Consider the following 23490-nt stretch of genomic DNA (forward strand, 5'->3'; position numbering starts at 1 on the left):
CTAAGATGGGGTTGGGCACTACGCCCCTGCCCCCGGAGACCACAGTGACCAGAGAGCTAAGACGGTGCTGGGCACTACGCCCCTGCCCCCTGGAGACCACAGTGACCAGAGAGCTAAGACAGTGCTGGGCACTACACCCCTGCCCCCGGAGACCACAGTGACCAGAGAGCTAAGACGCTGCTGGGCACTACACCCCTGCCCCCCGGAGACCACAGTGACCAGAGAGCTAAGACGGTGCTGGGCACTACGCCCCTGCCCCCGGAGACCACAGTGACCAGAGAGCTAAGACGGTGCTGGGCACTACGCCCCTGCCCCCTGGAGACCACAGTGACCAGAGAGCTAAGATGGGGTTGGGCACTACGCCCCTGCCCCCGGAGACCACAGTGACCAGAGAGCTAAGATGGGGTTGGGCACTACGCCCCTGCCCCCCGGAGACCACAGTGACCAGAGAGCTAAGACGGTGCTGGGCACTACGCCCTTGCCCCCCGGAGACCACAGTGACCAGAGAGCTAAGACGCTGCTGAGCACAGGCTGCGAGGTGGCCAGGCAGGAGCCAGGGGAGGCTTTGGAAGAATCACAGGTCAATCAATGTGTACTGAGTGTCTCCCGGGGGAAAGACCCTGGCTGGGCCCCGAGATAGGGACAGACGGACCAGACAGGCATTTGCCTTGCACGTGAGTCAGGCAGGAAGGATGTGATGAGAAGGCAGTGAGGCCCTGGTGCTAGAGGTTTGCGTGGTCCCCAGAACAAGTTGGCTGGGGCAGGGTGTGGGGATGCGCCCTGGAGGAATCAGGTCCCAGCTGGGCACCCACCCACTGGAGCAGCAGAGGCAGTGGGAAAGAACGTGGAGAGGAGCCTGGCCAGTTCGCCTGTCACATACGTAACTGGGGGTACCTTGACCGAAGGGTATAGGGAGCCATACATGCCTTTAAGGAGGAAGATGCAGGGAAATATCATTATTCAGCATCTACCAGATGCCTGGCATGTACTAGTTGCGTTCTGTGCCAATGCTTCTCTAAATCAATGCTCTTACCAGCCTCCAAGGAATTTCATTAAAATGCAGTCACTGACCAGGCGGTGGCACAGGGGATAGAGCGTCGGACTGGGACGCGGAGGACCCAGGTTCGAAACCCCGAGGTTGCCGGCTTGAGCGCGGGCTCATCTGGTTTGAGCAAGGTTCACCAGCCTGAGCCCAAGGTCGCTGGCTTGAGCAAGGGATCACTGTAGCCCTTGCTGTAGGTTGCTGTAGCCCCCTGGCACATATGAGAAAGCAATCAATAAACAACTAAGATGCTGCAACAAAGAATTGATGCTTCTCATCTCTCTCCCTTCCTGCCTGTCTGTCCCTGTCTATCCCTCTCTCTGACTCTCTCTCTCTCTGTTTCTGTCAAAAATCAAAACAAATTTTAAAAATGCAGAGTCAGATTCAGTTGGTGTAGGGTGGGGCCCAAGGGTCGACAAACCCCCAGCTGGGACCACTTTGTGAGGAGAAAAGCTAGGAGTCATTTCCTCTGCACCCCAAGCTGCCCGCTGAGAGTAACGGGCTCCCCTGTATGGGCAGGAAAACTGGTGTTTCATGGGTTTTTCCCGGCTTGCCTAAAGGCATGCCACAAAAGAGAGCTGGACTGTTCCCTGCCCTACACCCATGTTTGGGGGGGGGGAGCACAGCCCCCAAATCATCACTCACTCCAGCCCCCTCTCGGTCTGCCCCCAGGCTCGGGTCTTCCAAGTCCGTGACTTCAGATCCTTTTGTCGTCAGCTGACTTCCAGCCTGGAGCTGCTGCGCGCGCCTGCAGCAGCATCTAAAGATAACCCACCTCACAGGAAACCAGACACTATTGGCTAACTTCGCAAATAAAGATGCCCCGGGAGGACAGAAAAGGGAAACGCTCTCTGGCAGTGTCTGCGTGGGACAGGGCGGCTGATTGGCACGACCAGAGGTTCCCTTCCCCAGTCCAGCCCAGGTAGGAGCAGAGGACTCGATGGGCACCTGTGGGAGTGTGGGGCGGGGCACTTGTGGTCAGTGCTCAGAGTGTGGTAGTGACCCTGGTTCGCTTTACATGCCAACAAGGGGACCATTTACGTGAGGATGTGCCAGCCTAAGGGGCTTGAGGAGTTGGGGGCAAGGGCGATGAGATCGTTTGTGATATGCTCACCACGATAGAAGGTGATCAGAAGAACGAGTAAGGGCACGGAGAAATGCTCACGATGTGACATTAACTAGCAAAAGCACACCATTTAAAAGTGCATCTGAACGATATTGTAGAATGATTGTCAGCTTGTTAAGGTGAGAAATAGTATTGAAGTTCTTTTTTTTCTTTCTTAAAGGAGTCATTATTCTTTTAGAGACTCACACTTTACTGTCCATGGGTGAAATGCTATGATGTCTGGATTTATTTTTAAGCAATCCAGGAAGGCGTGCAGTGGGGAATAGATAAAAATTTGACTCCGAGATGCTCATTGTTGAAGTGGGGTGGTGCATTCATGAGAGTTTTCACTGCTTTTTTGTGTGTGTTTGCAAATTTTATAATAAAAGAAAAATTTTCTAATAAAAATAACACCTGTGTTTTAAATATAAATATACCCATGAATACATGAATGTAAAAAATGTGCATAAGGAAAAAAAATGTGCATAAGGATTAAATTTTAAATGCTAAAAGCTAGCTGTGGTTGAATCTGAGAAGTTAAGTTATAGATAGCTTTGTTTTATTCTTTTTATTGCTATGCTTTTTTGGTGCATCTACATTTTTATAAAGAGCACCTGTTACATTAATATTGAAAACAATTTTAATAAATTGCTGGCACAAGTTTGACGTTCAATATTGCTATGCACTGTTAGCGTCGTTGTGAGGACACTCGGGTGCAGAAGGTTTGTGTCGCTGGAAAACACAGTCTTCAGAAAGAAGTTATGAGTGGGCAGTTAGTTCCTCCTGGCTCTCACGCTGACCTGGCTCTTCCCCCACGTGCCTGGGAAGGGAGCTCCTACTGTGTGTCAGCCACATGTCATCCATACCCCCACCCCGGCTTTGGAATGAAGCCCTGGCTCTGCACTTGACCTTGCTAAGCTTCAAGCTTTGCTTTCAAAACAAAGATTGGTCGTGAGCTGATAATCGTTGAAGCCGGGTGATGGGTCCAGGTTGTTTCTGTGGGGATTAAGGCACGGTATATAACGTTCTGACCATGCTTTCTGGTCCTCAAGAAACAATGTATGTCCTCATTATGGGAAACTGAGGCTCAGGAAGTTTGTGCATTTCAAGATCACTGCTTACTTTTAATGTGAGGGGCAGGAGAGTATAGGACATGCCAGAGTGGACCCAGCGCAGGACCACCTTCATTCCCTTCCCCACTGGACCCCCAGGAGGCACCCCATCCCCCCCTGGCCCGGCTTCGGAAGGACAGCAGTGTCGGACAGCTGGCCTCAGAGAACAGACTTCCCGAGAGCTGGGACATTCGGCTACTGCTCCCCAGCCCAGCCTCTGACCCAGAATGGAGCCCTGGGGTAGCCCTGTTTCCATCGGGCACCCCCTTCTCCCCCTTGGCGATGGTAGAAGCCGCACCTACAGTGGACGAGCTCCCCAGGAAAGGGCACGGCCGCCGTCCCACAACAGGTCACAGTGATGAGCCAGGTGGCACAGGCCAGGTCTTTGCTGACTTTTCCGAGGGTCCGTTCCAATTCCCGGTAGCACAGTCCAGGGGTCCCAAGGCCTTGCAGTATTCCATCCCTGAGTCTGCGCAGGAGAGCCAATGGAAGAATGAGGCTCCCAGCCCGGCCCTGATCCTGCCTGCCCGCCTGGCGGCCCAGAATTCTCATGGCTCTCCGAACACAGTGGGCACTTCAACCACCTCCTCTATAGGTCTGGCCAAAGTGCAGCCATTTGGGATTGTGAGTCCCAATAGGAAGAAAACAGATACCACTTCTTTTTAAATATACTCCCAAACTCTTTTTGGTCTTTTCCTTAAACCTGGTTATTATGAAACATACACTCAAAGAACAGTGTGCAGGTTAACAAATTATTACAATGTGATTTCCAGGTAGTGGGAGAGAAACAGGCCAGCTGCCACCAGCCTCTCTCGGTCTCTTCCTGACCACCACCCCTGCTCTCCCAGAAGTCACCATGATCCTGACTTTTATGGTCATTTCTTCCTTGCTCATTCCTATACTTAAAAAAAATTTTTTTAATTCATTTTTAGAGATGGGGGGGAAGAGAAAGAAAGAGAGAGAGAGAAAGGGGAAGGACCAGGCAAGCCCAGGGTTTCAAACCGGCGACCTCAACATTTCAGGTCAGTGTTTTACCCACTGCGCCACCACAGGTCAGGCCATTCTTATACTTTTACCGCCTAAATGGACATCACTAAAACAAAAGGGACTTTCATAGAGATTGGGGACATTTGGCTGCCCCCTCCCCTTTATATGTGTGGATTCAGGCAGTAGTCTGCTTTTCGGTCTCTGTCTTTAAAACTGACCCATGCTGTAGGAGAGGAGGATGCACACACAAACGTGCTGGTGGCAGCGTTGTTCGTGGCCTCAACCTGGGAACCGCCCCCCTACTCCCCTCCGCCGCCGGGCGCATCAGTAGCAGCACCCTCCTGGCACTGAACACAGTTATTACAGTATTACTGACCACGTCCCCTATGCTGCACTTGCCATCCCTGTGACTCAGCTGTAACTGCTGACGTGCACTTCTTTATCCCTTTAAAAATTCTCCTTTTGAGGCCCTGGCCGGTTGGCTCAGTGGTAGAGCGTCGGCCTGGTGTGCAGAAGTCCCGGGTTCGATTCCCGGCCAGGGCACACAGGAGAAGTGCCCATCTGCTTCTCCACCCCCCCCCCCTCCTTCCTCTCTGTCTCTCTCTTCCCCTCCCGCAGCCGAGGCTCCATTGGAGCAAAGATGGCCCGGGCACTGGGGATGGCTCCTTGGCCTCTGCCCCAGGCGCTAGAGTGGCTCTGGTCGCGGCAGAGCGACCCCCCGGAGGGGCAGAGCATCGCCCCCTGGTGGGCGTGCGGGGTGGATCCCGGTCGGGCGCATGCGGGAGTCTGTCTGACTGTCTCTCCCCGTTTCTAGCTTCAGAAAAATACAAAAAACAAACAAAATTCTCCTTTTGCACCCAGCTCTCCATCAACAGGGAGAATTAAGCCTCTCATTTTAAATTTACATTCGTCCTTATACTAACGTATAGTGAAAATTCTCAATAAACACGGACTTAATTAATAATTAATGAATCTACAATTTTATCTCTTCCTCAATTATTTTGTTTCTCCTAAATTCATGCGGCAGTTCCTTTCAACCTTTCACAGTTTGCTTTGGCAGAGACACATAAATACCACAAAGTCCTCTGAGGAGGCAGACTCGGTGCCGGGTGGGGCGGCTCACGGGGGCGGGGCGGCTCACGGGGGCGGGGCGGCTCACCGGGGCGGGGCGGCTCACGGGGGCGGGGCGGCTCACCGGGGCGGGGCGGCTCACCGGGGCGGGGCGGCTCACGGGGGCGGGGCGGCTCACGGGGGCGGGGCCTCGCCCCCCGCGTTGTTTCCTCCTGTGGCTGGCTTAGGCTTGAGCTGTGGCGCCGGCCCCTCACACGGTGCTGGCTGGTGGGAAATGTGGGCTCATTGCTGCAGGCGCAGAGCCCCACTCGTCTCCTCGCACAGGAGATGGGGTGCCAGTGGTAAAATGGGCCTGCAATTCCGGCCCCCCCATCTGCCTGCCCCTCTTCCGCCTTCCCAGCAGTAGCTCTTCCTGCATCTTAAGGGGGGGGTTAGGTGGGGGGAGACCTCGATTAATAAAAATTAAAATAAAAATCAGCTGTCGGGCCCTGGCCGGTTGGCTCAGTGGTAGAGCGTCGGCCTGGCATGCAGGAGTCCCGGGTTTGATTCCCGGCCAGGGCACACAGGAGAAGCGCCCATCTGCTTCTCCACCCCTCCCCCTCTCCTTCCTCTCTGTCTCTCTCTTCCCCTCCAGCAGCCGAGGCTCCATTGGAGCAAAGTTGGCCCGGGCGCTGAGGATGGCTCCTTGGCCTCTGCCTCAGGCGCTAGAGTGGCTCTGGTTGCAACAGAGTGACGCCCCAGAGGGGCAGAGCATCACCCCCTGGTGGGCATGCCGGGTGGATCCCAGTCGGGCGCATGTGGGAGTCTGTCTGACTGCCTCCCCGTTTCCAACTTCAGAAAAATAAAAAAAAAAAAAAAAAAAAAAAAATCAGCTGTCACTGTAAATGGGAGAACCATCAGGACCTGATGGAACTCAGGAGCCCAAACAGCTGGGCGTGTAGGCTCAGTGCCAGAGAACCTTCTTATCTAGAACACAGTGAACTTCCAGACCCGTGGGAACTTGAAATCAACTAATCTAGCTTTCTGCCCCCAGACGGAACCCTGTCAGCACACTGGCTGGCGGTCTGCAAGCCCAGATGTTTTATGTCCCCACTTCTGTTGACCTCAGGTCACTGACCTCTTTTGCTGACCCAGGACTCATGTTGCTCTTTAAAAAATACTTCCTTCTGAAATTAGCCAAAGAAACATATATGCATAACACATAGACGTAAACAACCTAACCTGCGGTGTGGTGGTAGCCAGCGGGGAAGGGGGTGCGTGCGAGGTGGAGGTGGCCACAGGGGGACATGGGCACAGAAGGAGACTTGGCTTGTGCAGTGGGCAGATAATGTTTTGTTGAGTCATGCACTTAAAACCTGTGTGGTTTTGCAAACCAACGTCACCCCAATGAATTCAATTAAAAATACTTTTCTCTTGTTGCTGGTTTTGGCTTCCGTTCGGTTCCTGTTGGAAAACTGAACACGCCAAAGCTGGCCGGGCCCTGGCCCTTGGACATGGTCTGTCCCACGGCTTCCCTTTCACATGGCAAGTCGTCGAGGCAGAGCTGGGAGTGAGCTGCCCAGGGCCTCCCCGGCAGGGGTTCACGGAGGGTCAGATGCCAGGTCCCAGGACGCTGTCAGGTTTGTGTCATGGACCACGTTCTTTCCCGGGGCTGCTGTACCTGCCGATCGATGTGCTGCTGTTCTAGTTCTAGAGAAGTGGCCTGCAGTAGTAACTCCCACCGCCTCTCGGGGGAAAGCCTCGAGCGGTGCCCAGCGCACAGGGAGAGCATGGGGGTTAAAAATCGGGCTCGAGGCCCTGGCTGGTTGGCTCAGCGGTAGAGCGTCGGCCTGGCGTGCGGGGGACCTGGGTTCGGTTCCCGGCCAGGGCACATAGGAGAAGCGCCCATTTGCTTCTCCACCCCTCCCCCTCTCCTTCCTCTCTGTCTCTCTCTTCCCCTCCCGCAGCTGAGGCTCCATTGGAGCAAAGATGGCCCAGGCGCTGGGGATGGCTCCTTGGCCTCTGCCCCAGGCGCTAGAGTGGCTCTGGTCGCAGCAGAGCGATGCCCCGGAAGGGCAGAGCATTGCCCCCTGGTGGGCAGAGCGTTGCCCCTGGTGGGCGTGCTGGGTGGATCCCAGTCGGGCGCATGCGGGAGTCTGTCTGACTGTCTCTCGCCATTTCCAGCTTCAGAAAAATACAAAAAAAAAAAATCGGGCTCGACGGCTTCCTTGGACAAGTCTCCCAAATCTCTCTGAGCAGCTGCGGTTCATTTGCCCATGGGGGAGGGTAATCACTTCTCCCGCGGGGCTGCGGAGGAAATTAAAGGGGGTCTTGTGTACACAGAATGACACTTAGGAGGCACCAGGAGTGGCAGCCTCTTCTCCTCCTAACCAGGGGCTTCCTGAGGATAACCACAGATTCTAGAACAACAGCAGCACGTGGCCTTCGCCCGGGTAACGTGAGACCACGGCTCAAGCAATTCTCTGGTTTCCTTTGGTCCAAAGGAAAAAGAAATTAAACCTCACAATTTTTTTTTTTAACCTAAATTACACCTCAAACCCAGCCTTCACTCAAGGGCCTAAAACACCCTCAACAGAGGCCAAGGAGGGTGAGAAACAGCAAACAACAAATGAACAAAAGCAGGCGCACCGGATCTGGGAGACAGTAAGCAGAACTCGGAACCCAAAGAAAGAGGGACAGAACATGGGAAGGTCGTTGGACGGAAGGGAGAATGGATTTGGGCTACCTAAAAAGGGAGGAAGTGTAGAAAAGGGAAGCTGATTGGTAATGATGACACCTCCCCCTTCCCCCCAAAAAAAGTTAAAAAAATAATCGAGTGGGCTGGGAAAAGGAAGTGAGCTACGGGAAGTGAGCCCTGGGCAGGGGGCGGGCGGGCGAGTGTTCAAAGCAGGTCCTACCAAATGCAGTGTGAAATGCACGTGCAGTCAAAGCTCCGCTCCTAGGTCCAGCTCAAACGCCCCCGGCTCGGCTCCACAGGGGAAGAGAGGGTGAGGAGGCCGGAGAACAGCCCGGGGGTGTTGTTCTGGCCGGCTTCTGCCCTGCGCTGGGCATTGCAGCCTCACTCGGCGGTGTCTGCATTCACTTCACCCTGGCACGCACCCTTCCTCTTGCAGCTCTGTTCTTAGGAAACCTCGCTGCGTAGGACACTGCAAAGGCTTAACCTCACTGGATTCTGGTGTCCTCCAGAGGCCAGGCAAGCCAGTGTTCCTAAGCTGGAAGCCAATGAAACCTCCAACAGCCCGTTAACCTCCCCTAAAGGCAATCCCCAAGGACTGACCCTGCTCCCATCTGCTGACAGGAGGCTCCATCTTCCGTCTCATCTCCCAGTCCTGGATTCAAAAAGAAAGGTCCCCACTCGGGCCCAGGCCTCCGAAAAAGTCCCTTGATTCAGCCATCAAGTTCAATGGGATAATTCAGTGAAGGAGAAGTTCTACCCCCCGACAGATGTCTGGTGTGAGTGGTGTCCTCACGTGCTCCAGGGCTGTTATCTGACGAGGCTGGGTTGGAACGGGCTCAAGCACTCAGAGAGACGGCACATCCTCTCCCCAACCACGTAAGACCCTGGGCCACCCCTGAGTCACACAGCCGAGGCAACTGCTGGGCCTTGACATTTGCACAGGAGGAAGAGCCGCAATTGCCCACACTGGCGTCCATCTCCTGATCAGACATGTTCCACAGCCGTGCATTAAAGAGGGTGTCGAGACGAGCGGCTGTTTTTTCTAAGTTGTTTTCTCTCTGTGGAGAGATGCTGGGCCTGTGCTTGTCTCCTGGGCTCTGCTTTGGAAGGCTGATGCGTCTCTTCATTCACTTCCCTAGGCCTTTCCTTCCTTCATTCACCCACTCAGTCATTCATTCATTCATTCAACACACTAGGGGCCCAGTAAGCTCTCAGAGTTCATGGGCCCCAGGCCACGATCAGAAAGGACACGTGTGTACCCGGTGAGCACTTGTGAGAACGAGGCCAATTGCTGCCACCATTCACAGGAACTCTTTGGAATGAAGGTCTAGGATACAATATTAATCCTTCTAGAAATATTCCAGTGTATTTGCTCTGGGCCAGATCCGTACCTCTGTTGAACAGTGGCCCACAAAGATGAAAAGGACACCCACCACTCTTCTTTTAGGAACCCCTAGTCTTGGGATGGGGGAAGGGCTGTAATGCCAAGTTAGAAAAAAAATGCCGAGACCAGCCACACGTGGACCCAGACTGCAGCCCTGCCACGTGCCAGCCATGTGGCCTTACGTAACTTGCTCTCCGATTGCCTCTACTTGCCCGAAAGGTAGAGTGGGTAATGCGTTTATGTGTTGGCTACCATTTATTGAGCATGTACGACACGCTGTTGTTATCGTGTTAGACTTTGAGGGTCTCGTTGAACACTGTGTTCCTCCATTCCTTCCCCTGTTCTCTGGTGCAGAACGGCTCATAGCAGAGGACTCCAACATGCTGAGAGAGCACCTACTATGTGCATAGCACTGTGCTGAGGCAGAGCAGTGGGAGACTGGGGCAGTTCTGGGGTCTTTACTGGTAATGCTGAGCCACAAGGGAGCTGAACCCTCACCTGAGTGGACCCTCTGGGTAGCAGATAGGGGTCCCAACCTAGACGGATGCCCCCTGACCAGTCATTTTCTTGGGATAAGCAATGAAGCCAACAGTCAGGCAAGATCATCCCTCCCATAGCACATCTGAGATCGCATTCCATCTTGAGGATAAATTGGCAGACTCTTGCTTCTGTCTTACCGAAGTCGTAGTCTGTGTGAACTCTCCCCTGTTCAGACGACTAACCCCTTCGCGGCTGAGACTATGCCTGACTGATCTTTCCATGTGTCCCTGCCGTGCTGAGCCCACACCTAGGGGGACTCCATATGTGTTTGCTGAATGGATGTGGAACTCCTCCAACTAGGACCATCCCTGACTCATTTGGCATCTTGGTGCCAGTTAGGGACAGTATCCCTGTGCATGTGGCCGCCCCGAGCCAGGGCTCCTAGCGGTGAGGGGCTGGACGTGGATATCCTTGCCACTCTGTGTGGAGGCCAGTTATTTATGTCTAACCGTCTCCACCTGCTCCGGGCTCCTGTCCCAGCCTTCCCCTTCCTCTCATCACAAATATCCCTGGGCCCATTCAGGAAGGCAGTGAATTAAACACAGGACTTTCCCTTCAGAATTGCAGACAGGACTAAATAGATAATAATGCGGCGTGTTTAGCAATGAGCTGGCAAGCTTAGCAAAAGCCCAGTAAAGCCTGGCTTACTCTCTCTCTATCCCCACCAAAAAATAAATACATAAATAAAACAACCTTTACAGACCAAATTTTCACAACGCCTAGAATGGGAGAGAAACACGAGAGTCCACAGGCAGCCTGGGTGATTCCGAATGTCCAAGTGCTTCTGCTTCCTCCCTTTGTGCAGTTATTAAATGCCTGCTGTATGCAACACACCGTGCCAGGTGTTCGCTTCAAAACAGCACAGGGGGCAGGAATGAGGGTGGATCCCAGTCTCCCAGGTAAGGAATGTGAGGCACAGAGATTCCAAGTTCACACTCATGGTCACTGGGCCAGAGAAGGTTGGCGTGGGATCAGAGGTGGATTAAGGTCGGTTCAGGCCCCGGGTGCAGAAAATATTGGGCCCCTTAAAAAAAAATAAAGAGACAAGGAAAATAAAAATACATGTTAACCATATTCTCAATATTATCTACTATTATTGTTAAAATTACACATATGAAACCAAACTTGGTGTCATTAGAAAAAAGTGTCAAGTTGGGGTTTCGTGGGGCCCTTCAGAAGTCGGGGCCCAGGGCACACGCCCAGCGCGCCCGCCGTTCAATCTGCCTCTGCGTGAGATGCAGTCTCAGGAGAGACCAAGTCCACGGCCCTCACGCTTCCTGCACGTCTCCCTGCCCTCCCTCCTTGGTGACCCAGTGACACCTGCCCGGAGATCTGCAGCGGGTCCCTGTGTGTAAGGGATCGTGCCAAGAATGAAGATCAAACCCACCTCATGCCAATCTGGCTAAGTCAAGCCAATCCAAAAGCACGAGTTCCTGGACTGCAGGACTGAGCACGGGCTCTGGAAAAGCTGCGAAGTGATTTGTACTGACCTCGGCCTCCTCTCCAGGTCGGCATGCCAGCCCCTTTCACTGGGGAGGGAGGAGAGGGAGAGGGTAGTTTGCCCCAGGATCCCTAATTATGACCACCGAGGGCTTGACTACTTGCCTTCCTATTTGCATGTCTGAGAAGATACCCGTCTGCCACGAGCCACTGGCCCCAAGTGGCAATTTCTCTGTCTCCCCTTCTCCCAGCTTATACCATTTGAAACCGACATTGGGGTGGTTCAAAAATGGTTGCATGTTAGCCATTTTATATGGAACCCTTTCTGAGAAAAAGGCACTGCAGCCTACAGCAGAGAAAGCAGAGACGTTCGTTCCCTGGGGCCAACCCATCCCAGCCTGAGACGGCGGGTCAGAGCCTCGGCCCGCCTGGTCCTGGCAGAGTCTGGTCAGCTGCGGAGGCTGGGAGGGGCGCGGCAAAGCCCTGGCTGGGTGGACCCTCACCTTGGCAGAGACGCCCTCTGAGTGAAACCACATGAAAGGGAGTAGTGGGGTGCAGAAACTCCCTGGGTTAAAGAAGTGTGAGCTTTGCTTTTAGTTGTGGTGGGGAGGGCGGCAGTGACAGCCAGGAGGCGTGTCCCGAATACGGTTGGGGTTTCTGAGGTGCCTGTCTATGGAATCACAAGAAAGGTACCCCGGAGACCAGGGCGCAAGGACCACTCTTGCAGCCTCTGGAGTGAATGAGGAGTGAGGCCAGGCTGAGGGGAGAGAGGGAACAGGACACTGCGCAGAGATGTTTTTTCTCTTTCTGTTTTCGTTCAGAAGGAAACAGGAAATAAGAGTGGGAAGGCCAGGCCAAGGTCAAGTGCGAGCCTGGTAATTATCGGGTTAATTAGCCACCAGGCCCAGTGCAGCAGGCTGAGCAAGTCCTCCATCTAAGATCAAGCAGCACTTTTACAGCTGCAAAGCCCCCCGGGAGATGGTGACCTCCCCAGGAGTGGTAGGGTGGCTACCGCCCGGTTTGCTCAGAAGCGAGGGTTGGAGGATTTCTGACAGGGGAGACTTTACTTCCTGAAAGTGGAAAAGTTCTGCGCAAACCCAGCCAACACAGTCACCGTAGAGCATGTGACTCTTTCTTATCCCCTAAGGAAGAGTAGGACACGCTGATTCTAAGAAGGAGAGGGGGAAATGACTCCTGAGAACAAAGATGGGGGCTTCTGGGTGTGGGTCTGCTCGGGGCTCCGGGGGGCGTCTGAGGCCTCGCTCTCCAGTCTCAGCTCCCGGGGAGCGTCTGGGGCCTCGCCGTCCAGTCTCAGCTCCGACCTCGCTGTCCAGTCTCAGCCCCCGGGGAGCGTCTGAGGCCTCGCCGTCCAGTCTCAGCTCCGACCTCGCTGTCCAGTCTCAGCCCCCGGGGAGCGTCTGAGGCCTCGCCGTCCAGTCTCAGCTCCGACCTCGCTGTCCAGTCTCAGCCCCCAGGGAGCGTCTGAGGCCTCGCCGTCCAGTCTCAGCTCCGACCTCGCCGTCCAGTCTCAGCTCCGACCTCGCTGTCCAGTCTCAGCTCCGACCTCGCTGACCAGTCTCAGCTCCCGGGGAGCCTCTGAGGCCTCGCCGTCCAGTCTCAGCTCCCGGGGAGCGTCTGAGGCCTCGCCGTCCAGTCTCAGCTCCCGGGGAGCGTCTGAGGCCTCGCCGTCCAGTCTCAGCTCCCGGGGAGCGTCTGAGGCCTCGCTGTCCAGTCTCAGCCCCCGGGGAGTCTCTGAGGCCTCGCCGTCCAGTCTCAGCTCCCGGGGAGCGTCTGAGGCCTCGCTGTCCAGTCTCAGCCCCCGGGGAGCGTCTGAGGCCTCGCCGTCCAGTCTCAGCCCCCGGGGAGTCTCTGAGGCCTCGCCGTCCAGTCTCAGCTCCCGGGGAGCGTCTGAGGCCTCGCTCTCCAGTCTCAGCTCCCGGGGGGCGTCTGAGGCCTCGCCCTCCAGTCTCAGCTCCCGGGGAGCGTCTGAGGCCTCGCCGTCCAGTCTCAGCTCCCGGGGAGCGTCTGAGGCCTCGCTCTCCAGTCTCAGCTCCCGGGGAGCGTCTGAGGCCTCGCCGTCCAGTCTCAGCTCCCGGGGAGCGTCTGAGGCCTCGCCGTCCAGTCTCAGCTCCCGGGGAGCGTCTGAGGCCTCGCCGTCCAGTCTCAGCTCCCGGGGAGCGTCTGAGGCCTCGCCGTCCAGTCTCAGCCCCCGGGGAGCGTCTGAGACCTCGCCGTCCAGTCTCAGCTCCCGGGGAGTCTCTGAGGCCTCGCCGTCCAGTCTCAGCTCCCGGGGAGCGTCTGAGGCCTCGCTCTCCAGTCTCAGCTCCAGTCTCAGCTCCCGGGGAGTGTCTGAGACCTCGCTCTCCAGTCTCAGCTCCGTGCAGGAGACAGTAGGGTCCGGAGGCCAAGGAGGTGGAATAAGGAAGGGGGTGGGCATTGCTTTAGGAAGTTGGGACTAGAAGTGTGAATTATGGCCACACCCCCCACTGTCCCACACCTCACCTCCCTACCCATGGTGCCCTCTGCTGTGTCCTCACGCTGGTTAAGCTAGCTACCTTTGGAGAAACTTTTAAAAATTATAAGGAAAAAAGGTTTGTCTTGTGCTTCAAAAAGCTTAGATTCAAATGTCAGCTGGCCCACTGACCAGATAGCCTGGGACAAGTCTCTCTCAGTGGCCCGGCTTTCTCTTCTGTCAGAAAAGTCAGTGACAGCCTTCTTCAGAGACAGTCTCTGAATGGGGATACCAGACTGGATGTGTGACCCTGGCAAATATACTGGTTAGGCACCTACCAACATTTGTTTCTTCCAGCCTGCCTATGTATGGGGACAAAATTCCCACTTTGCTCTCCTGAGAACTCGCGTTGGAGCCCTGGCTGGTTGGCTCAGTGGTAGAGCATCGGCCTGGCATGCAGGAGTCCTGGGTTTGATTCCCGGCCAGGGCACACAGGAGAAGCACCCATCTGCTTCTCCACCCCTCCCCCTCTCCTTCCTCTCTGTCTTTCTCTTCCCCTCCCACAGCCAAGGCTCCATTGGAGCAAAGTTGGCCCAGGCGCTGAGGATGGCTCCATGGCCTCTGCCTCAGGCGCTAGAATGGCTCTGGTTACAACAGAGCGACGCCCCAGATGGGCAGAGCATCGCCCCCTGGTGGGCATGCCAGGTGGATCCCGGTTGGGCGCATGCGGGAGTCTGTCTGACTGCCTCCCCGTTTCCAACTTCAGAAATACAAAAAACAAAAAACAAAAAAAAAAGAACTCACATTGGGCCTTGTTTTCCTTCCTCACCCAGGCCCCCACCATGACCACCGTCTTCCCTGAATCCGTTTCAGAAGCGTTTCAGTACGATGAGAGTGCGGAAGCCTGTTACGTGGGCGACATCGTGGCCTTCGGGACTACCTTCCTGTCCGTAGTGTACTCCCTTGTCTTTGCCTTCGGCCTGGTGGGAAATTTGCTGGTGGTGTTCGCCCTGATCCACAGCCGGAAGCCCAAGAGCATCACTGACATTTACCTGCTGAACCTGGCCTTATCCGACCTGCTCTTCGTAGCCACCTTGCCCCTCTGGATTCACTATCAGGTGAGGGAGCAAGGCTTTCACCACGCCACGTGCAAACTCACTACCGCCTTCTTCTACATCGGCTTTTTTGGAGGCATATTCTTCATCACCATCATCAGCGTTGACAGGTACCGGGCCATTGTCCTGGCTGCCAACTCCATGAACAACCGGACCGTGCAGCACGGTGTCACCGTCAGCCTGGGCGTCTGGGCGGCAGCCATCTTGGTGGCAGCCCCCCAGTTCATGTTCACAAAACTCACGGAAAACGAATGCTTTGGGGACTACCCTGACATCCTGCAGGATGTCTGGCCTGTGCTCCGCAACCTGGAAGCAAATGTTCTTGGCTTTCTGCTTCCCCTGCTCATTATGAGTTATTGTTACTGCCGAATCATGCATACGCTGTTTTCGTGCAAGAACAACAAGAAAGCTAAAGCCATTAAACTGATCTTTCTGGTGGTCGTCATGTTTTACCTCTTCTGGACACCCTACAACGTGATGGTTTTCTTAGAGACGCTCAACCTCTACAACTTCTTTCCCAGTTGCGACATGAAGCGGGGTCTGAAGTTGGCTCTCAATGTGACCGAGACGATCGCATTTATCCACTGCTGTCTCAATCCCGTTATCTATGCGTTTGCTGGAGAGAAGTTCAGAAGATACCTTAACCACCTGTATAGGAAATGCGTGGCTGTCCTGTGCGGTGGGTCTGTCCCCGTCGCTCTCTCCTCTCTTGAATCGCAGAGGAGCAGGAGGGAGAGCGTCCTCAGCAGCAACGGCACTCACTACACCAGCGACGGAGATGCGTCCATGCTGGTCTGAAGAGAGCCCCGAAGCCTGGTCCCTGCAGAGAGCCTGGAGCTTCTGAGTCTGACGCTGAAAAAAATCAGGACACATTTTTCTGTTTGTTTCTTACATGCAAGAAATGATGGACCTGATAATGTTCCCCACCCACCCTCCAAAAACACAACCCCATAGTGTTTTTTGAGAGAACTGTGCTCAAAATTTGAATGATAAAAGGGTAGGCATGTCACTTACTGCAAAAGTCATTTTTGTTTATAAGTGACAAAAGTCTGACTCAGGCTAACTTAGCTAAAAAGGGGGCGGTGAGTATTGTTCCCACTGCGCCCCCGGCAAGGGCGTGGCTGAGCTCTGAGAGTGCAGGAAATCTGGCCAGTTCCCTCTTCCTCCCTCTGACCCTCAAATCTCTGAGTGGTGACAGAGCTCCCAGACGCACACAGCACAGCTTTGTCATCAGAAAGGGACAAAGACCCCTTCCTCTCTCTCTGGTCTTAAGGTCGACATTTCCAAAGGGGTCTCTCTGAGTGGTCAAGCTTGTATCAGAACGCCTATCCCTGGGTCAGGAGGTGGTATCCATGGAAATGGGTAGATAAGATGGCAGTTTCCATTCCAATCTCATGGCTACAGGTTCAGGGAGACCTATTTCCAAGAAGCTGGAAGGGTGGCTGCTGCCTTGATCAGACAGAACAAGGGCTACCCGCCAACGTCACCATGTGTCCGGCCCGCCTCCCCTCCGGTCCTGCCAGCCAGCCCACAGGACTAGCCTCCTCCCCAGGAAGCCCCTTCTCTCACGTCCCCAAACCTACAAAGGTTCCCCGCTGCCAACTACCTCATGTCCAAACTCAAATGCCAGGCCTTTGAGATCCTCTACCACGTGACCCCACCAAGAGATCCCCCCTTGCCCTCCCCCTTTGCAAAGGACCCCACCCGCCCAGTTATTCCGGTTCCTTCTATCTGGCTTCATGCATCTCCTCCTGCTCCCGGGCCCAAGGGGAGAAAGAGAAAGAACGCTGGCCCACACCAAGAAGGACTTCTGTCCCAACTCTCTATCAGTTGTCCCCTGGGCAGCGTAGGGCCAAATGAGCTTCAGTTTCCTCATCTGTAAGATGGAGATAATGGCACTTTTCACATTGGTAGCATCATTTTCAGTATGAAGGACCTGCCACCACCGACTGTTTCAGGTCCCAACACTGTTGTCTGGTTCCCAGACTTCAGCTTGCCCTCCCCTACCTGGCACTGTGCTTAAGCGGTGGTATTGGCAGAACCTGGAGGAGCCCGCAGGTCTGCTGCACGGAGTAGTCCAGACACAGAGAAGCCTGGTTCCCAGAGCAGCACTCAGTGGGCACTCCTGGAGGTACAGATGGCTGGCCTTCCCTGACCCAGCCCATCAGACCACCTTGAACTTCCTTCCCAATCATCTTGTGGCAAACCCCTGACCATCTGGCGATAACCCCCACATTCATGCCACAACCAACCTGGAGAGCCAGGGTCACAGGAGCAGTTTTCTTTTCTTTCTTTCTTTTTTTAAAATTTAAGTAAGAGGAGGGGAGTAGACCGATTACTGTATGCGCCCCAACCGGGATCCACTTGGTGATACCTGTCTGGGGCCAATGCTTGCAACCAAGCTATTTTTAGTGCCTAAGGCAGAGGCTCCATGGAGCCATCATCGACACCCAGGGCCAATGTGCTCATATCAACTGAGCCATGGCTGCAGGAGAGGATGAGAGAGAGAGAGAGAGGAAAAGGAGGAGAAGCAGGTAGTTGTTTCTGTGTGCCCTGACCAGGAATCAAACCTGGGACTTTTACATGCCAGGTTGATGCTCTACCATTGAGCCAACCAGCCAGGGCTGTCAGTAAACATTTGGGAGGGTCTAAAACTAAAGCTTGAAAAACAACTGTCATGATGCTAAAGAAAATGTTGTTTATAATCCCACCATGCAGAAGTGTATTGTCATTTGCCCTTCCGGATCTTGTTCATATCCTCACGTGTTTAGAATTGCAAACATAATGTAGTTTTATAATCTGCTTTCTTTTTCTCTTAACACTAGGCCACACACCACTCTCTGTTTCTCTCTAGTTTTATGATGATCATTTTAGCAGCCTCTACCCAGTCTGTACTCATTAAAGGCATCTGGCTCATTGCTGTATTTCTCATACCTCCTCGGTGAATCATGTCCCATCAAGATCGTGTACTGCAATTTACTCACCATTACTCTGTTAATCAACCTTTTGCTCATTTCCAATATTAACCAAATACATACATGTGTGATTTCCCCTCTCCTCTTCGGTTATTTCTTTTGGATAAATTCCACACAACGGGGATAACTGGATCAAAGGGCATGGGAACATTTAACTGCTGACACTTACAGATGAAAGCAATATATCACAAAACCTGTATTAAACAGATAGTCTATGCAACATGTGAGCTCAGGTCCAGAGCTGTTCCAAAGACCAGTGAGACTGGGCCCCAGCCCTCGATGCGTGAGCAGTGCTTCCCGTTAGAGTGCAGGATAGAAAAGTGAATAAAGTATCATTTGCATTAATTGGTAACATAAGGGCAGTGACTTCTGGCCTGAGTGTGTAAGGGGCTCTCCTGGCAAAAAAGAAGGGATGGCATTGCAGGGCAAGTGACTGGCGTATATAAAGGAGATGGGTGAGAACAGGGGGGATCTTAGGAAAAAAGTGTGTGAATATCAAAAGCCGTTGGGAGCGGTGTGGGTGGTAGGAACCTTCTGGAGCGTTGGCTCAAACAACCAGTGGAGGGGACTGTTCTCCGATGTTCACAAGGTTGCTTTATTATTACCAGCTGTTGAATCATGAAACCTCCATGAAATGTTAACTTACCTCTGGACTCCCAAGAAGAGAGAGAGAGAAAAAATTCTTTTGGCTTGAGCAAGAAAAGTAAAGGGACAAACGCTTTCGTTCCCGGAAGAAAATGTGTATGATAAACATCCATGTCTTCATTTTGCTGAGTTAGACAGAATAAGGAGAAAGCAGGGCAGCTTGTTTAGAAACAAGACGCTCACTAGCGAGGATGCCAGTGTCTGAACAAAGGAAGGTGCGTTTGAAAAGCGCAGCTGCTCCTGGGAACAGCGAGGTCAGACCCACGCTGCTTCTGCCCTCAGGCTTCCCGAAGCAGAGGGGAACACGGACCTCCAAGACGAAGACCTGCAACCAAGTCCCAGCACAGTGACTCTGTTGTCTTTCACCAGTTCCTTAACGTCGCTGAGGCTCGGTTTTGTCATCTGGAAAATAAGGATAAATGGAGTGCCCACCTGCCAGGATTATGACGAGGTTTTACCTCCACAGAGCTCACAGCACAGGTCTGGCCCAGCAAACTCAGATAGATGGTGGCAACTACTTTGATTCTTTTTCTTTTTATTATTAAATGGAACCTTCCCCGGCGAGGAAACTCATACTAGCTTGTCTTTGCCTTCCTGCTTTTCTTAGTCCCAGAATCACAAAATTTGGGGTGAGTCAGAGAGAATCGGTTCCAAATCTACATTTTGCAAGTGAGGAAAAGGAGGCTCAGAGAGGGGCCCTGGCTGGTTGGCTCAGTGGTGGAGCGTTGGCCTGGAGTGCAGGAGTCCCGGGTTTGATTCCCGGCCAGGGCACACAGGAGAGGCGCCCATCTGCTTCTCCACCCCACCCCCTCTCCTTCCTCTTTGTCTCTCTCTTCCCCTCCTGCAGCCAGGGCTCCACTGGAGCGGAGTTGGCCCGGGTGCTGGGGATGGCTCTATGGCCTCTGCCTTGGGCGCTGGAATGGCTCTGGTTGCAGCGGAGTGACGCCCCGGATCGGCAGAGCGTCGCCTCCTGGTGGGCATGCCGGGTGGATCCTGGTTGGGGGCATTTGGGAGTCTGTCTGACTGCCTCCCCAAATTAAAATTAAAATTAAAAAAAAAAAAAGAGGCTCAGAGAGGGCCAAAGGCTGGCCCAAAGTCACACAGCAGATTCATGAAACAGGTAGATACATTGACTGTCAGTCTACTGACGCCTTCCTCACCTTGGTAAAAATACAGATCAGTCCTATGGTTACTATAGTTAATAATATTATATTGTGTATTTGAAAGTTGCCAAGTGAATGAATTTTTTTTTTTTAATTTATTTATTTATTTTTTTACAGGGACAGAGAGAGAGATAGACAGGAACGGAGAGAGATGAGAAGCATCAATCATTAGTTTTTCGTTGCAAGACTTTCGTTGTTCATTGATTGCTTTCTCATATGTGCCTTGACCGTGGGTCTTCAGCAGACCAAGTAACCCCTTGCTCGAGCCAGCGACCTTGGGCTCAAGCTGGTGAGCCTTGCTCAAACCAGATGAGCCCACGCTCAAGCTGGCGACCTCGGGGTCTTGAACCTGGGTCCTCTGTATCCCAGTCCGACACTCTATCCACTGTGCCACCACCTGGTCAGGCCCAAGTGAATGAATTTTAGAAGTTCTTGCCACACACACACAAAAAGTAATGACGTGAAGTGATAGGTGTGTTAGCTAACCTCACTGTGGGTGATCATTTTGCAATATACATACATACAAAATCAGTACATTATACACCTTTTAATATTTATATTTCTTTTTTATTTTTATTGAATTTATTGGGGGGACATTGGTTAATACAATTATGTAGGTTTTAGGTGTACAATTCTATAATACATACATCATCTACATCATCTACATGTTGCATTGTGTGTTCACCTCCCCAAGTCAAGTCTCCTTCCGTCACCATTTATTCCCCTCGACTCTCTCCTGTCTCCCTCCACCCACCCCTCTTTCCTTCTGGGAATCCCCATACTGTTGTCTGTGTCTATAAGGCTCTTTTTTTCTTTGCTCATCCCCTTCACTTTAATCTTATACCTTGTCATATGTCACTTATATCTCAGGAAAGGGGGGGGGAACGGGACGGAGAACATGGGTAGGCAGTGACAATTCCCCAGAAAGAAGGTCTGCAGGCAGGGGAGGCCTGCCTGCTGGAATTCTGGATTTAACAGAATCAGTCTACTCAGCAGAGACAGGTGCAGCCCGGGTGGTTCAACCTCTGGCAACAGCTGTTCTGTGACATCAGCAGTCTCTCTAATGAAAGATAGTCAACAGGCCCAGCAGCAAAGGATACCAGGAGTCCCAGAAGCAGGTGCTCTCATTGGCCTGAAGCAGAATGTGGTTGGATGGACAGAGCCTTAGGCCAGAGGGGTGCTGGAGGGGAGATGGCACATTCTGGGGATGCCCTGGCACTTGGAGGAAATACCAAATCTCTTCCAAAGCATCCCATTCACTTTAGGCTTCTTCTGTGCTCATTAAATGACCAACTAAGGGAGATGTCAGCCTCACAGGGGCTTTACCACCGAGAAAGATAGAGAATACATGCTTTGGGTTCCTGGGAAAGAGCCCATCACCCCTTAAAATCCACCGTACCTGGAGTGTGTCTAGGATCCGGTGGGATATCCATCATCTCTCTGAGATGCTGCCCCTGAGCACCCAGGGAGAGAATTCACCTCTGGCCCCACAGGCCAACAACTATACCCGGGACCATGGAAACCTGACTCTGAGAGGTCCACCTGGGGTACCACCTGGCCCCTAGATGGTGTCCCATTAACGCCCTCAAATTTGGGCAGTGTGTCCCAACTCACAAGTTTTCTTCTCCACCTGTGCCCCACTCTTCTGGCCCATGGGGACCATTTCAGTTTCAACACGACTTGTAATACTGTTGGCTTAACTCACTGAGCTAGCAACCCCATTTTGAGCTACCCAGAAGTAGTAGTATCTGAGAGCGAGCGAGAGAAGTAGGTCTTAGCCGATGAAGAAACATCCGGTTTCTCTTCACGATGCCCTCCATCCAGAGGGGGGCCAAGTTGTTTTCTCAGAGACATCGGGTGTCGTGTTTCCATTTTTGTTGTACCAGGCACGTTGTGAGGCAACAGCCAGAGTTCCTCCACACCCTAGACAGCCCTCGAAACCACAAAAGAGGCCGGGCAGGAAAATTTCTCTTTTACCCCATAGTTCCTCATTTATTCACATAGAGACAAAAATAAATTTTTAGCCCTGGCCGGTTGGCTCAGCGGTAGAGCGTCGGCCTGGCGTGCGGGGGACCCGGGTTCGATTCCCGGCCAAGGCACACAGGAGAAGCGCCCATTTGCTTCTCTACCCGCCCCCCTTCCTCTCTGTCTCTCTCTTCCCCTCCTGCAGCCAAGGCTCCATTGGAGCAAAGATGGCCCGGGCGCTGGGGATGGCTCCTTGGCCTCTGCCCCAGGCGCTAGAGTGGCTCTGGTCACAGCAGAGCGAGGCCCTGAAGGGGCAGAATATCGCCCCCTAGTGGGCAGAGCATTGCCCCGGTGGGCGTGCCGGGTGGATCCCGGTCGGGCACATGCGGGAGTCTGTCTGACTGTCTCTCCCCGTTTCCAGCTTCAGAAAAATACAAAAAAAATAAAATAAAAAAATAAATAAATTTTTATTTGCATTTCTTTAAATACTAGGTAAGATTATTGGGTTTTCATTGTGTTTGTCTTATAGTCTTAATATCTTTTTTTTCTGATTACAAAAGAGATGCACAGTCATAGAAAATACAAAAAAAAAAAATAAATTCATAAAAATTTTACATTACACAATATTCTATCTCCCAGAGAGAACCATTGTTTAACATTGAGATTTTCTGCCCTGTCTTTCTCTGCTGATGGACTTTTTTTAAAAATTTGAGATCATAACTTACATAGAGTTTTTATATCTTGTTTTGTTCGCTTAACATAACGGCGTGAACATTTTAGCGTGTTGAACTCAAACGTGATTTTTAATGGTCGGACAGGAGCCCACGCGGACTCCTTCTAGGCGCGCCCCGATTAATGGACTCCCAGTTTTTTACTTTATGCATCCAACAGTGCTGAGCGTAAATCTTTGCGTAAGAGGAATTACTAGAGCAGCAGATTTGAGCGTCTGTGTGTCTCTTGCTCGCTACTGCAAAGTTACTTTTCAGAAAGATAACAGCCGAGTTGCTGACACTCCAAGAACCCCAATCCGTGACTTAGCGCACCCCCCCCCCCACCTTCCCAGTCTTCTTGGTCAGGATATTGTGGGCTTTTTTTATCCTATGAAATACTGGCTACTGAATGCAAGAGATAAAGAGGGGGGGAAAAAAACAAAACAAAACAAAAGAAGTTTTCCGTTCTGGCAGAGAGAGAAGAAAAAGTAAAGGGATTTTTGAAAATGACCGATAAGATCATGAAAGAGGTTATTTGAAGGAACAGACCTCAGTAAAGGGACAAAGAAGAGGCCATCTGAGCTGTACAAAACCTGGGGGGAGGGGTCCTGGGAGGTTTTGTTTAACGGGGACAGTGTCAGTTGTGCCAGATGAAGAGAGTTATGGAGATGGATGGTGGTGATGGGTGCACAATAATATGAATGTACTTAATACCACCAAATTATATACTTAAAAATGGTTAAGCCTAACCAGGCGGTAGCACAGTAGATAGAGCGTCTGACTGGGATGCAGAGGACCCAGGTTTGAAACCCTAAGGTTGCCGGCTTGAGCTTGAGGTCCCTGGTTTGAGCCCAAGGTCACTGGCTTGAGCAAAAGGTCACTCACTCTGCTGTAGCTCCCCAGTCAGGCACATATGAGAAAGCAATCCATGAACAACTAAGGAGCTGCGACAAAGAATTGATGCTTCTCATCTCTCTCCCTTCCTGTCTGGCTGTTCCTATCTGTCCCTCTTCTCTGCCTCTCTCTGTCTCTATCATATACACATACAAAAAAATGGTTAAGATAATAAATTTTATGTTGTGTGTATTTTATCACAATAAAAAACAA

The 23490-nt window shown here is 52.6% G+C and overlaps 1 protein-coding gene across 1 annotated transcript; it reads left to right on the forward strand.

The window, feature by feature from the left end:
• The first annotated feature begins 1788 nt into the window (after nt 1-1788).
• Nucleotides 1789-19698, forward strand: CX3CR1 (C-X3-C motif chemokine receptor 1). The gene is made up of 3 exons (XM_066351285.1): nt 1789-1964; nt 14644-19228; nt 19612-19698. The coding sequence occupies exon 2, from the start codon at nt 14653-14655 to the stop codon at nt 15721-15723; it is 1071 nt and encodes a 356-aa protein (XP_066207382.1). The 5' UTR covers nt 1789-1964; nt 14644-14652; the 3' UTR covers nt 15724-19228; nt 19612-19698.
• The last annotated feature ends 3792 nt before the right edge of the window (nt 19699-23490 follow it).

The sequence above is a fragment of the Saccopteryx leptura genome, chromosome 10 (assembly GCF_036850995.1).
Source record: "Saccopteryx leptura isolate mSacLep1 chromosome 10, mSacLep1_pri_phased_curated, whole genome shotgun sequence".
NCBI lineage: Eukaryota > Metazoa > Chordata > Mammalia > Chiroptera > Emballonuridae > Saccopteryx > Saccopteryx leptura.